The sequence below is a fragment of the Trichechus manatus genome, unplaced genomic scaffold (assembly GCF_000243295.1).
Source record: "Trichechus manatus latirostris isolate Lorelei unplaced genomic scaffold, TriManLat1.0 scaffold00024, whole genome shotgun sequence".
NCBI classification, from domain to species: Eukaryota; Metazoa; Chordata; class Mammalia; order Sirenia; family Trichechidae; genus Trichechus; species Trichechus manatus.
In genome coordinates this window covers 7,159,883-7,175,311 of record NW_004443960.1, presented here as the reverse complement: position 1 = coordinate 7,175,311, position 15,429 = coordinate 7,159,883, and the positions used below count along the sequence as shown (strand labels likewise).

The window sequence follows — 15,429 nt, the reverse complement described above, 5'->3', positions numbered from 1 at the left end:
TCCCTGTCTCTCTCTCTGTCTCCCTGTCTCTCTGTCTCCCTGTCTCTCTCTCTCCCTTTCTCTCTCTGTCTCCCTGTCTCTCTCTGTCTCCCTGTTTCTCTCTCTGTCTCCCTGTCTCTCTGTCTCTCTCTGTCTCCCTGTCTCTCTCTGTCTTCCTGTCTCCCTCTCTCTGTCTCTGTCTCCCTTTCTCTCTGTCTCCCTGTCTCTCTCTCCATGTCTCCATCTCTGTCTCTCTCCCTCCCTGTCTCCATCTCTGTCTCTCTCCCCTAGATTTCACGTTTCACATGTAGGTGATACTCCCCAGTGGCCTGCGCACCCGATTACTCTCCCCATCATCCTCACTTCTCAGCCCTCCTCTGCTTTCTTTCACTGCATTTCTCCAGTTTTGCTTGAGGAGGCGGGGACTTTATCCCTTGGCTCAGTACATAAGCCCTGAACTCTCTGTGCAGATCACGTGGCCTCAAACCCCAGGCTCTGTACAAATTATTTAATCTCCTTTCTGAAAAAAAGTTACCTCTAGTGAAAAAAAAATGGAGGTAATCAGACTGCCCCTTTACAGGACTGTTGTGAGGAGAAAAGGGGAGGCTGATGAAATGCTGGGTGGCTTGCCTCTTACATGTTGCTATTAGCTGCCATCGAGTCGGCCCCCGGCCCGTGGCAACCCCAAGCACAGTGAAACACAACACGCCCTGGTCCTGTGCCATCCCCACGATCGGCTGCAGATCGGACTGCTATGATCCACAGGCTTTTCATTGGCTGACTTTCAGAAGTAGATCTCCAGGCCTTTCTTCCTAGTCTGTCCTAGTCTGGCAGCTCCACTGAAATCTGTTCAGCATCCTAGTAACACGCAAGTCTCCACTGACAGATGAGTGGCAGCTGCACATGAGGGGCACTGGCCAGACATTGAACTCCGGGAGAATTCCACCATTGACCCGCCACCACTGCCCCCACGCGTAAGTTGTTGATGGACTTTTGCTTCCCCAATGGTGACTGACAAAGGGCCAGCCTAATCCTGATCCTCAGCCGGCTTGCACTGAAAATGGGGACTCAGGAATAAGGGAGGAGTTGTGGCTTTCATTGGGAGAACCTCTGTTTTCTAGCTTTGCTTATTTCTGAAGCTACCGACACTTCTCATAGGTGAGCTCAAATACCGGTGAAATGAGGAAAGCTCCTGGTTATAGGATCGGTGGATGGCGGATTGACACGAATTCAGAAATAACTGTGTTTAGCCAGGGCATCAAACAGAAACTTGTTACTACAGAATTTAGGACTGGTCTGAAAATTCACTAGTTTGTCAATTCATTTTGATCACTCTATATGATTTCTTTCTGTCCCTCTTTCCATTTTAAATTGTCACCTTTTGATCAAATGCTACATTCTTTGATCCCCCCGAGTAGGTCAAGACAACTGCCTCAATTAAATTCAGTGATATTGACCTTCTACAACACTGTCCAGTTATTTTAAGCTTCTTGTTCGATTTCTAGCCTCCTGAAATCTACAGCTTCACCCATAAATGGAACAAATTGCCGTGTAGGTCTTGAAAGCATACTCATTCTACTGTATCTTTCAAACAGTTTGTAACATCCATGTACCACCTCTACTATTATTAACTTTTTTCTTTAAATTGACTGACTTTTTAAAAAAATTTTCTTCTAAGTATTTTCTCTGTATGTTTTATTTTATTGTTCTTTAAGTGAAAGTTTACGATTCAAGTTAGTCTCTCATACAAAAATTTACACACACATCGTTATGTGACCCTAGTTGCTCTCCCTATATTGTGACAGCACACTCCTCCTTCCCACCCCGGATTTCCTGTGTCCATTCAACCAGCTCCTGCCCCTCTCTGCCTTCTCATCTCACCTCCGGACAGAAGCTGCCCATTTAGTCTCATGTATCTACTTGAGCTAAAAAGCACACTCTTCACAACTATCATTTTATGGCCCATAGTCCAGTCTAATCTTTGTCTGAAGAGTTGGCCTAGGGAATTTGACCCACTTTTTAATTAAAACAAATTTATTTAAATGTATGTCATAAGCAATAATTATGAACTTGTAGATTTGATATGCTAGTTATATAAGTTATATATATGCATGCCCACACACACTAACACATTTTTATTTTAAATGATAGGTGTTTTTAAAGATCAGCATATATTTAATTTATATAAATACCTATCTTTTTAAAACACTAAATATTTAATATGTGATATTATTAACTTTTTCCTTTAATTTGACCCACTTTTTAATTAAAACATATTTATTTAAATGTATGTCACTAAGAAATAATAATGAACTTGTAGAATTGATATTCTTGTTATTGTTTTGTTGGATGCTGTCCAGTTGATTCCGACGCATAGCGACTCCACGTGACAGAGCGGAACTGCCCCATAGGGTTTTCTAGCCTGTAACCTTTATGGGAGCAGATTGCCATATCTTTCTCCTGAGGGGCCACTGGGTGGGTTTGAACCGCCAGCTTTTGGCTAGCAGCCGAGGGCCTAACCATTGCACAACCAGTGTTCCTATTGATATGCTGGTTATCTAAATTATATATATGATTGTGCATATGCCGACACACACATTTTTATTTTTAAAAATAACTATTTTAAAAGATCAGCATATTTTAATTTATATATCTTTTCTTAAATAAAAATGTGTGCGTGTGCATGTGTGTGCATACGTGTGTGTGCGTGTGTGTATGTGTGTACGTGTGTGCACGCGTGTGCAGGCATGTGTGTGCATCTGCGTGTATGCGTGTGTGTGCATACGTGTGTGGTGAGTTTCCTCAGGAAGAAGAGACCTGAGAAATGACTTTCTACCCTCCCTTCTGAAGCAGAAGCCGGCTACATCATACTGGATGAACGGCCGCCCACACTGTGCCCCAGCATCTCCGCTGTGGCGAGAGGCAGTCGTTCTCTTGCAGGGCTGAGCTCCCGCATAAGGTGCTTTTCCTTTGCACTCAGCCCTAACAAGCTGGGCTGGCTTTTCCCTTAGTTTCTGCCTCACAGCTTCTCCTAACAATCTGCTCCCTCCAGCAATTTCAGGACATCTATGATCATCTCTCCCTCGACTCTCCAACCCCCTCTTCTATGAGAGGCCTAAGAAGGAGGCAATTCTAGGCAGGAGGTTGTGGCTTGCCAATTGCAGGGATCACGCAGATCTTTCAAATCCTCTGTGCTCAGGCAGGACTGAGAAATGCCCGGGGGCTCCAACAGCAGGTGGAAGGCAGAGAAAGACCTTGGAGAACAAGAGAGGGGAGGGGAGGGAGAGAGGAGGGTTCACAGAAAGGGACAGTGTTCTGGCGTATCTATTGCTGCTGTTGAGTTGCTCTGACGCATGGCCAGGGTGAACAGTTTGAATAGGAAGAATCTGAGACCATCCTCTCTTACCGCCTTCAGAAATAACCAAAGCTAGGAGCGTGCTACTCTGCCCAATAAAATTAAAACAAGAAATTAGAGTTTTAAAACTATTTGTTATTGTTAGCTGCGGTTGTGTTAGCTCCTGACTCACGGCGACTCTGAAGGAACAAAATGCACCAAGGGACATTTTTGTGACTTTCTTCTTTGGACGGAATTTCTCTTTCTGAAGGAGCCCTTGTGGCGCAACAGTTAAGCGCTCAGCTGATAACCAAAAGGTTGGTGGTTAGAACCCACCCAACAGCTCCACAGGAGAAAGAACTGGTAATCTGCTCCCATAAAGATTATAGCTTAGGAAACCCTATGGGGCAGTTCTAGTCTGTCACATGGGGTCACTATGAGTCCAATCAATTCGACAGCCCCCCAACAACAACCTTATTCATGATGCTGACAGATCTGTCTCTTCTAAGTCGCTCTTCTCTATTTGTGTTGCTCTAGTGGATTTTCTGGGTGCACTGGTAGAATTCTCACCTTCCATAAGGGACAGCCAAGTTCGAGTCCCAGCCAATGCACCTTATGTGCAGCCACTACCTGTCTGGCAGTGGAGGCTTGTGTGTTGCTATGATGCTGAACAGGTTTCCATGGAGCTTCCAGACAAGATGGACTAGGAAGAAAGGCCTGGCCATCTACTTCTGAAAATCAGCCGATGCAAACCCTATGGATCACCACAGTCCAATCCCATTGTGCGTGGGGTGCCCCCTGTGTCAGGGGCCAATTTGATGGCAGCTAACATAACATAACACAGTGGATTTTCTAATGCAGCCTCTTGCCCTGATCAACACAGACATACTCTGTCAATTACTCCAGTAATAATTAGTCAATTACTCTAACTAGTCTATTCATTCTCTTTCTTTGTGGGATCCCTCAGCCCCTGCCTTCAGACAGGTGCTACTTCTACTGCCACACAAGGATCTAGGAGGAAAGAAGATACGTACTTGAAATATCCTAGGAAAACACAAATTAATAATTCAATTCATTACTGTCATTTTACAGATAAAGAAACTGAAGCACAGAAAGGTAGATACTTAATAAATGACAGGTTATATCTTAATATTTTTTGTTGTTTTTAGCTAGGCTTAGCAACATCCAGTTTTTTTTTGCTTGGGTAAGTGTTGATGGAGATAGTTTTCTTTTTGGTAGATTTTTTTTATTCCCCTAATTCTTCCGTTCCTTTTCTAGTCTTTTTCATTTCCCAAATTAAAAAAAAAAAACAAAAAACCCTAAAGTCAGTTTTGGCAACTATAGTCCTGCTTCCCTCCATCTGCCAAATGTGCCCACAGGCTACACACAGGGAGGCTGAGGGTGCAGGCTGATGATTCCGTCCATCGGGTACCTGGGTGTGTGGCTTGCTCCGCCCCAGCCTGTCTCACCACTTCGAATGGAAGGAATTGGAAGTTTGGAAACTGAGGACGTGAGAAGCAGCAGCTGAAGCTACACAGAAAAGGCAAGTGGCTGCTCCCCGGGTGAGTAAAGGGCAAGCAGGTGGTCCATTCACTGTATTACTAAAAAAAAAAAAACTAACCCAGAGTTTATAGTAAATGTACTTTGATGCGATAAAAATAGAATGTAACTAAGTCCATCCTTGACGAGGATTAATGCTATGTCTCCAAATTGCTATCATTTGAAATTCAAAAGGAAGGAAATGAAATAACCCGTGCCTTTGTCAATTTTCCACTAAATGACATCCATTTGATCAGAAGTACGGTTTTATTTTCTTTTTTATCTAGTCTATAGAACAACAAATAGGATTCCATGGAGCTTACTGGTGGCCACTCGTAATAAAAAATGATGTGATTATAAACACCCCCTCCAAATACTGCTAAATTATTTTACACTGTGTTTGCTCTCATTTATTTGCATAATAATGCCGCTAATAACATAACAGGAGAAAAACCACATTTAGATCAACAAAGGTAAGTTGAGTTATGGTGTCCATGATCGGACACCTACTCTTTTTCTAAAAACAGAAAGTTTAATAAAGGGGCACCACTTAACAATCAATTCTAAGTCGGGTTACATTTTTGGGAAATGGAGGAAATAAAGTGTTAGAGAGAACCAGGATTTAACGTTCAAGTTGACATACATTTTGTTAGAAGAACTAGATGCTTCTTGCTAAAAACATCCACATCCAGAGAGAGAAAGAGAGAGAGAGAGAGACGGTCTTTCTGAGGCTGTTGTAATAAACAAATAATCAGATGCACTGATAAGGAAAACGTCGAAAACAGTAGCCATGAAAATACCTTTTAACCCTCTACAGCTGGTCCCTGCAGCTGTTATACTGAAGATTCCACTAGAAAGCACACAGGCTGTACTCATCACTTTAGAGAGAATTTCTTCTGTGTGTTGGGCTGGGTTCTTTAATTTGGCATGAAGAAACACCTTCTTTTGGCGGGGGGGGTTCATCTTTATTCTGTTGCTGATCAAAGAGTTAATAGCACTCTACCGCACAGTGTGCCAGGACTCTGGTGAGCAGAAGCCCAGTGACGGAAGCCTCTGGATGCTTCCCGACAGGTGAGGAGAAGGAAAGCAACAATCCCAGGTAGAGATAAAGGCAGCAAACTTGTAACAAGAATGACTCCGGGAGGAAACAAGGATGGCATGCACGTTTAATGAATACTTACATAAATGTCTGCACCATAAAATCCATCCTGGTAAACAACACTGCAAGGGTGCACACACAAAGAGAAACATCCATATTAGTGCATTTCCCCATGCGGGCACACCGACCCCTGCGGTGGCCAGGTTAGTCCGGTCGCAAAATCCAAACCGCAGGAACCGAGGAGAGTCTTCACACTGGTTAAGGAGGTTGGAGACACCAGTGGATCAAACTGAGAAAATTAGGGTGGGCTCCGGGGTTGGCCAGGCATCCGGATGTGGTAGCCAGCACCCCTGCTTTCTCAGGAGGGCATGCTGAAGTGCACAGCCTCGAATGGCACAGACGGTTGGGATGGCGTTTCAGAGGCCTGGCCAGGTCTGAGAGTCTTCAGAAGTCAGAGTTTGCATCCCATCAAACTACAAAACTCTCCCAATCCCCTCATCCCATCCCCCCCAAAAAAAATCTGTGTATAATGTCTGATTGGTAAAGGCGGGGCAGAGACAGTCGCTCTGTCAATATGGGCTGCCAAAATGGTTTAATTTTTTTTCTTCTTTTTTATTATATTATATTATATTATATTATAGTAGTATATAGTAGTATATTTGGCAATTTTAGTTGCCAATGTTTTACAGCAAATATAAGGGAAAAACTCCAATTATATGTGTGTGTGAGCATGTGTATATACGTGCATGTGTTTATATATATGTGTTTGTGTTTACATGCGTGTATGTGGGTGTGTACATATGTATATTAATGCATATATGTGTGTATCTGTGTTAGTGTGTATTTGTATGGGAACACATATGTGTATACGTCTTTATTGTTGTTGTTGCTGGGTGCCATTGAGTCGAATTTTGACTCTTAGCAAACCCATGTGACAGAGCAGAACTGCCCCATAGGATTTTTTTGGCTGTAATCTTTAACGGGGCAGATTGCCAGGTCTTTCTCCCATGGAGCCACAGAGTGGGTTCGAACTGCCAGCCTTTTAGCTAGCAGCTGAGTACTTAATAGCTGCTTCACCAGGGCTCCTTGTACGTGTGTTAGCGTATGTATATCTATGAATATGTATATGTGTGTGCATACATCCATCATGCCCGTGCGTGCATGTACAGACGCATGTAGATGTGTTTGCATATCTGTGTACACGTGTGTGCATGAGTATATGCGTGTATATTCACACACATTACATCCAGACCAAGAAAAGCCCACAGGGTGACTCAACAAGCTTAGCTTCAGGTCTCTGGTTACCATCTGTACACTCATTGTCCCAGAAAGAAGAGACTTCTCAGGAGGGAAAAAAACAAAGACAAAACCCCTTGGACTTTTCCCGAAGTTTCTTGGTGCACCTTGGGTGAGGCAGCCAGGACAAGAAGCTCATAGCTACATGATCATGGGACACAGACTTAAATTTCCTCCCCACTGAAGTGGGCCTGATGAGGATCCTATGGAGCCTGTGCTCCTCCCAGGGTCTTTGAGGCTCACCAGATATCTTGAATATAAAAATGCCTTTGTAAATGTATGTTTTCCAAAGGTTGGTGGTTGTTACCAATAACCTTCCCTGATGTCTTCCCGTGCAGTTTCTAGATGATTTATGATTCTGGCAAAGGACCGATGGGCCCCAGGGTTGAATGTAGCTGGGGTTCTAACGGAAGCACAGCTTTGATTATCAAAGGGTTCTAGCAGATTTCAGCAGCAGAGTGGACCCACATTAAGCCAAGTGCATTGAGCCAAGGGAAGCCACTTCACAACACACACACACTCACACCCGCACACACAGCAGGGATACTGGTTTGCTGGAGAACACTACAGAGTGCTTCACAGAGCTTTTCAGAGTTGATCGACTAAACCCCAAGTACCACTATCCTTCAAAAGGTGGCAGGGATTTCACACACTAAGGAGGTTGGTAGGAACGGCTTTTAGCTATTTTCATTTTGATCCGACAGGGCTACAGTTCACGAGAGCCCTTGTCAAGTGGCGTGAAACCCTAATCCAAGATACTGAGCTGTACTTTGAATTCTTTTTCAACATTTCCAGCATAAAAAGAGAGTGTCTGTTGGGGGTCAGGAGGCAGGGTCAGCCTCTGTCAACAGGACTTGGAGCAGATCTGATGAAACGGAGGAGAGCAGCAAACATTTAGTTTGGGCCCAGAACCCCAGAACTAATCATTTAGCCAGATCTAAACAGCTTCTGCCCCATTCTTCCCTGCGGCTGTGCATGGTATTCCTTGCGTTCGGAACGCCTTTTCTTTTTTTCCGCTTTCCAAATATCCTCATCCAAAAGCAGATCACCATTCAAGAGCCGAGTTAGATGGCACACATGTGGGTATCTGGGTCAAGTTTCTGCCTCACCAACTAGTAGCTATGTGCCCTTGGTCAAATGACTTAAGCTATCTGAGCTTCGTTTACTCTTATGTAAAACAGGGGAAAAGGTTACTGAGTGCCCTCGTCATGAGAGAACTTAGATAAGGCGTGTAAAATCATGAGTAACATGCGTGGCAGAAAGGAGGTGCTTACGACATGGTAACCTGTTACCAGTTGCTGTCGGGTCAACCCCGACACATGGTGACCCCATGTGTATCAGAATAGGACAGTGCCCCATACGGTTTGCATGCAATGGCTGATTTTTCAGAAGTAGGTCACCAGCCTTTATTCTGCGGCGCTTCTGGGTGGACTCAAACCTCCAGCCTTTCAGTTAGCAGCCGAGTGCATGAACTGTTTGTACCACTTGGGGACTTACAACATGGTAACTCCTATTAAACCTCACCATCTCTATGAGCTTTACCCAATGCCCACCCAAAGCTGAGTTCTTTTTCACTCCTGTGAACACTAACATCACTTTTTCTGGCCCTCAACTGGGCTACCCATTAATTTCTACCTCATTTGAAAGATATTTATGTGTGTGGCTTATTTTGCCTTAAGAGACGTGCCCAATAGCTTCTTCATGATTTGATTCCACTAAGTGGCTCAGTTATTACCTTGTACCTAGAAAACGTTTGATAGATACCTGTTGGGTGAATATTGCCCATATTTGAAAGGGGAGGTTGGGCGTGTTTAGGAGGTGGCAAATGTGACCCAGAGGTGTTTGTTTGGGTCATTTCTTTCTCAACTCCAGGGAGAGAATTCAGTAACTGATGGGGAGGAGGGAGTCTACATGCTCAGTTTGCCCCTGATCTGGCTACTCAGCGCCCATGGGTGTTATCAGTGCAAGAGGGGAAGGGGAGAAAGATTCAAAACTGGACCCTGAGTTAGGAGATCAGTCCAGCAGTCTAGACAGAAAGCAATCCAGGTGTGAACAGAATAATAACTGAATGTTTACTGTACTCTGACCACTATGCTAAGGCATGGATCCAGGAGTGGGCAAGCCAACCCACTAAATCTGCCCTCACAGCGCTTACAAGCACAGAGCCACGCACATTTATATAAAATCACACTGTGATAGGCCTAGCGAGTAGGAAGAACAATGGTGCTCTGATGTATAATGGAAGAAAGCAAGACTAGTAACAGAGGTCAGGGAAGGCTGAGCAAGTGACTCGGAAATCTCAAGGGTTAGCTAGGCAGTGAGGAAGGAAGAGCAGACAGGCAAGGGGAACAGACTGTGTGAAGCTCAGGGCCTGCAGGGTGCCTAGCCCTCTCTGAGGGCTGGGAGGAAGGACTTTGGGGAGTTCAGAGGCCCAGCAGAGAAAGGAAAGGAAGAATTCTAGCTGTTATTATAAACTACAAGGAGCCCTGGTGGTGTAATGTTCAAGCACTCGGCTGCTAACCCAAAAGCTGGTAGTTTGAACCCACCCAGCAGCTTCGTGGGAGAAAGACCTGGCAGTCTGCTCCTGTAAAGATTACAGCTTGGAAAACCCTATGCGGCAGTTCTACTCTGTCACATGGGATCGCTATGAGTCGAAATCGACTTGATGGCACCTAACCAAAAAAAAAAAAAAAACAAAAACCCAAAACCATTGCCATCGAGTCGATTCCAACTCATAGCAACTCTATAGGACAGAGTAGAACTGCCCCATAGGGTTGCCAAGAAGTGGCTGGTGGATTCGAACCGCCAATCTTTTGGTTAGCAGCCAAGTGCTTAACCACTGCACCACCCAGACCCCGATGGCACCTAACAATATCATAAACCACGCCTGTATGTATTGCTTGATTACACCAAGAGTGACTTCTGAAAGTTCTGGAGAGAAACGAACAAGAGGGTGAGTGATTTACCTTCATAATCACGCTGAAAAACAAGAACCCAATATGGTCATCCTCGTTTGCAGCGTGAAACGGAAGCCGCTAAATGGGCTACCACTTTACGAACGTGCTGTGTGCCTCTCTCCTAAGCTCCTAGCAATAGCACAAACACAATCACCACCACTACTCACACTCATGGAGCAATTAGTATGCGTCAGGCCCTAGTATAAGCATCCGATGCTCATTATCCCATTTAATCCTCTTAGTACTTTTAAGAGATGGATAATGTTATTATCGCCTCTTTAGAGATGAAGCTAAGAGAGCTCAGTACTGACAAAGCTGGGATTCTAGCCCAGAGAGCATGGCGCCACGGCCCAAACTTTTAACTCCTATGACAAGCAGTTTGTGGTCAAACTTGAGTGTGCGTCAGAATCACCCGGAAGGCTTGTTGAAACTCTAATGGCTGGGCCCCAAGCCCAGAGGGTCTGATTCAATAGATCTGGATGTGGGGTGGCAGGGCTGAGAATCTGCATTTCCAGCAAATGACAGGTGATGCTGAGGCTGCTGGACCAAGGACTACCAGTATTCCGGTTGCCATTGAGTTGATTCCAACTCATGTGGTGACCCCCTGTGTGTCAGAGTAGAACTGTGCTCCATAGGGTTTTCAATGGCTGAGTTTTTTAGAATTAGATCACCAGGCTGTTCTTCCAAGGTGCCTCTGGGTGGACTCGAACTTCCAACCTTTTGGTTAGCTTCCTAGTACATTAACCATTTGCACCACCCAAGTACAGTTTGCCATCTAGTCGACTCCAACTCATGGAGACCCCATGTGTATCAGAGTAGAACTGTGCTCCATAGGGTTTTCAATGGCTGATTTTTTTGGAAATAGCTCACCAGGCCTTTCTTCTGAGGCACCTCTGGTTGGACTCAAACCTCCAACCTTTCATTTGGCAGCTGAGCATGTTAACCATTTGCAACACCCAGGGACGCCAGGTGCAAGGACTAAACACTTGGAGAATCACTGCTCTGTGGATACGCCATCTCTCAAGTGTTACTTTATACTGGAGACAAAACTGAAGGCCAGCCTCCCAGGGACTATTTGTAAGGGGGAGCTGGACATAATAAAACTCTTATACAAAGTCTCATGCTAGTTTCCGAGAATGTATCCAAACTTTTTTTTTTTTTTAGGCTCAAAGAAATGGTTGCACTTAAAATATCAGCTATCTGGGGAAAGGAGGGTTGAGGGTTTGAAGGCTAGTGTGCAGCTATAGATACGTGAATCACATCTGAGTCGCAGGAGGAAGGAGATGAGGTCATGCATGGAACAGGTACAGCCCTATTTTAATGCAGAGATAGTCTGCCTAGCCATGCAAAGGTAATTGTCTTGCTTGTCAATCACTTTGGGACTGCAATATGCTTTTGCAAGACCATAATGCAAATGCATATCTCATTTTCTTAGAAAAGTAATAACAGTGGTTAAATATTTGGATGAATGCAAGCAGGAAATGACTGCACTAGAGCAAATTAGTTTACTTAAAAAAATAAATAAAAGGAAAAGAAGAAAGTATAGGATGCCCCCCAAACTATATAATCTGTGTGTGTAATATAATATGGACCAGCCACAAATATATTCTTGAAACAGTCTATTTAAAACTGCTCTGCCCTGCTGCCCCATTCAACAGGAAAACCAATTAAATTTTTTTAGTGGGTTCAAATCTAGCTGTTTTTGAATGTTTTATCAGGTGGGTCCATGAACTCCCTGATATTTATATAGAATTGTATGTGTGTATGTGTGTGTATGTGTGTGTGTGCATGTACACGACCGTGTTTTTTAGGGAAAAGGCACATTTTTAATCATATTTTTAAAGGCGTCTGTAACATTCCAACCCCCCTTCCCAAAAGAAAAAAAAAAAAGTTTAAGAGCCAATTTCAATAAATGAACTCAGTGGAGAGGCTTTTTTGGTAACATTTTAAAACAGTCTAAGAATCTGAGTAAGAAATCCCACTAAAAACAAATGAAAAGCTAGAGAGAATTTTGGCAAGTATTCTGAGAATGAGTGATGTTGATTTCAGTTCCTTTAAATGCGAACAAGCCCTGGTGGCAAAACGGTTAAGCGCTAGGCTGTGAACAGAAAGGTTGGCGGTTGGAACCCACCCAGCGGCTCCTCGGGAGGAAGACCCAGAGATCTGCTCCCGTAAAGATGACAGCGTAGGGAACACTACGGGGCAGTTCTACTCTGTCACGTGGGGTCACTATGCGTCCAAATCGACCCGACAGCACACAACAACACAACAACGTACTACATGGGAACGTTGTTGAGCCTCAGGCAATACCGGCTGGGGATCAGAAATCAAGACATTGACACCAAGAAGCCTGGTTGACTTGTACCCAGAAAGATACACAGACACAGCCTCAGAAGCTGGCCTCAGAGACTTCATTAGGATCAAACGTGACAACCTTCCCAAAGGATCTACCTGCAGCATTCCTTCTCACACTGACCAACTCTAAAAAAAAATTCTCTCTTAGGATTCTACAACATCTTTCCTTTACCCAAATTAGCCCAGACTCTACTTAAAATAGTTCTCGAGGTAACTCTGGGAAGTTGTACAGACATGTCATGATTAATTCCTTGATGAAATTCAGACTACCTCGCCCCAAGGTACCCAGAGAACCAAGACCAAAATGCTACTGCTGGTGCCCACACCCAATATTCCAAATGAAAAGGGAAGTCTCCGTTTAAGGCATTGGGTTCCGACTTTTTCTTTGGGTACCAACGCACTTCAGGTAGTTTGTAAGCCAGCCAAACTCCTAGGCAACTAGCTGAATTTCCTTCTTTTTGACTGACATTTAGCTCTTATAGATACTTGGGTACGCTGCATCCCCCTGTCCTTCTTGAGAATTCTACCTTGTATCTAAGGATGGTTTTGGCATTCCAGTCAGTATTGTCAATGAAGAGGCACAATCCCCAATCATAACCAACATTTTAGGGGTACATTGCTAGAATGTTAAAATTAAATCACACTTTAAGGCAGTCACAAACACATACTGCTTCACCACGTGGAAATGCCTGATTCTCTCCCTGGTGAACAAGGCATCCGTTGGTTATGCATGGTTATAGCTGGCAAAGAGCACGTCCATTCTAAGTTAGCAAATTTCCATCTTACAGCAGCTGTGTTATTCCGGGAGTTTTATAAATTGTTCAGGTGAGGATACGCCTTATAATTTTGCTTTTTTTTTCTTTTCTGTTCAATATAGTAGTGAGATATTGAGGGTACGCAGACTGAGCTACAATTACCATCTATTGAGATAACAGTGTTCAGACAAACTAACGTGGTATAAATGTGCAATTTTGCATTTATGGCTTATGAATCCTCCTTTAGTAATTACATGAGCCTAGAGGGTAACTCGTTCCCCCTCCCCCCCTTCATAACTCATTATGTGACCTTGGGAGTAACAAATATTTATTTCTGCATTTCTGGATCTATAAAATGGGCTTAATAGGGAGTAACTGGGGATTATGATTGTACTACACTGTCAAAGGTCCCTTCTATCACATGACAAGACACACAATACGTAGGACATGCAGATGCATTTAGGGGGAACGGGGAAAATTCAGGGCCAGTTCCTCCTTGGTTTGTTATTAGCCACTATCTTTTTGGTTAAAAACATCTTGTTGTTGTTTTGTCCACTCAGCAGCTCAGAGGTGGCCCAACTCTAACGGCCACACGAGAAACCCAGTGGGTGTTGTCTTATTTCCTTCCCTTCATCTTCTTTTCCTGATAATTTCACCTAGTTCTGTCTCCTTACATTCTTAACTTTGCTTTACTGTATGCATTTTTAAAATGCCTCAATGGCTCTGCTTTGGAATGGGTGAGATAGGAATAAGTAACAGGAAAAATGTGTTCCCCTTTGTCATCGGTCTAACAGAGAGATGATCTAGGCTAATTTGGGTTTTCTAAAAGATTTATAAGCAACAAAGCTAAAAAAAGAAAGAAGACCATGTCTTTAGCCCCTTCACACTGATCCAAATGCTGCCATATTCTTTCTACCAACCAGAAAGCCGGTCACTGGCCAGAGACATCTCGGACCAGACCACACTGGGTTTCCACAGCTGGGTTTCCTTCACAGGTGGGCTCCTCAAACCCACAGTGCGGGTCTGCCTCACCCTTCAGTGTAGGCTGTCCTGTACATTGGAGGGTGTTGAGCAGTGTTCCTGGCCTCTACTCACTAGATGCCAGTAGCACCTCCCTAGTTGTGACATTTAGAAATATCTCTAAACATTCCAAATGTCCCCTGTGGACACAGTCACCCTGGTAGAGGACCACTGCCTTAGAGGGATGCCCAGGGATGCTGGAAAGTTCTACCGCCATCCCTAACAGCAAAGCAGAGAGAATGGTGTTTCAGGAGTGCAGCTGACCACACCAGTAGTTTTTTTTTGGAAATTCAACAACATGTCTTGATGTCTACTTGGCAATACCAGAGTCCATGCACAGAAGGACCAAGCTGACAACAGGGAACACTTAATATGCTTTTATCCACAGAGGGGAAAGGCAGGCAAAGGCCCCTTGGAAAAAATCCACCTAAACCGAATCTTCATTCCAGTGTCACTGAACACTTGGGTGTTTGGATTTGATGCACACGGTGTCTAATTTTCTCTTCTTAGCAAAAGGCCCATAAACCTTGCAGCACAAGATGTCTTTGGGAAGGGCAGCAATGCCACCCCAGTGATTTTTATGTATGAAAACCTCAATCGCTGGACGAATTCAGGGGGCAAATGTGATCCAACCTCCTTAATAACCAGATGTTTGCAATCATCAGAAATACAACGTTGGCTGTAACCGTTTGTTCTCCAGCATTCAGTCTCAAAGAGAATTTACATAACAACATGTGACATGTGGAATGCTTAAAGGCAGCAACCACGACAGGACAAATTACACTCATTTTTCAATACTCTTTTGCAAAGTGCGGCACGCCAGTCGCGTGGGGGGCTGCATGCTGGGGCGGTCCTGAGAGGGGGTGTCAAGACCAGCATGCACTCGCAAACAGCTCCATGCCTCTGGGAAGGGAGGGCTGCACAGGAGGGCCCACCAGGCTGGTCCACTTACCCGCCATAGGCCGGGATGGGAGGCGGGGGCGCCGCGGCCCGGAAGGTGTTGTACACGGTGCGGCCGCGGCCACGCAGGTGCGCGCCTCGGTAGGCTGCGGCCGCGGTGGCGGCTGGATACGGGAAGCCGGGCACTGTGGCGAG

The 15,429-nt window shown here is 44.5% G+C and overlaps 1 protein-coding gene across 7 annotated transcripts in view; it reads right to left on the bottom strand.

Annotated features, from left to right (window-relative positions):
• The window catches only part of RBFOX1 (RNA binding fox-1 homolog 1), a 1,254,735-nt gene that overhangs the window by 49,868 nt on the left and 1,189,438 nt on the right, over nucleotides 1-15,429 (bottom strand). For 4 of the 7 annotated variants that reach the window (XM_012554607.1, XM_012554605.1, XM_012554606.1 and 1 more), the window contains 2 exons: nucleotides 15,287-15,419; nucleotides 6,034-6,073 (listed from right to left, as the gene is read on the bottom strand). In XM_012554607.1, the coding sequence (XP_012410061.1) occupies nucleotides 6,034-6,073; nucleotides 15,287-15,419 (173 nt within the window). The remainder of the gene's footprint in view (nucleotides 1-6,033; nucleotides 6,074-15,286; nucleotides 15,420-15,429) is intronic. The other 3 variants (XM_004373237.1, XM_004373236.1, XM_004373238.1) reach the window with 1 other exon arrangement.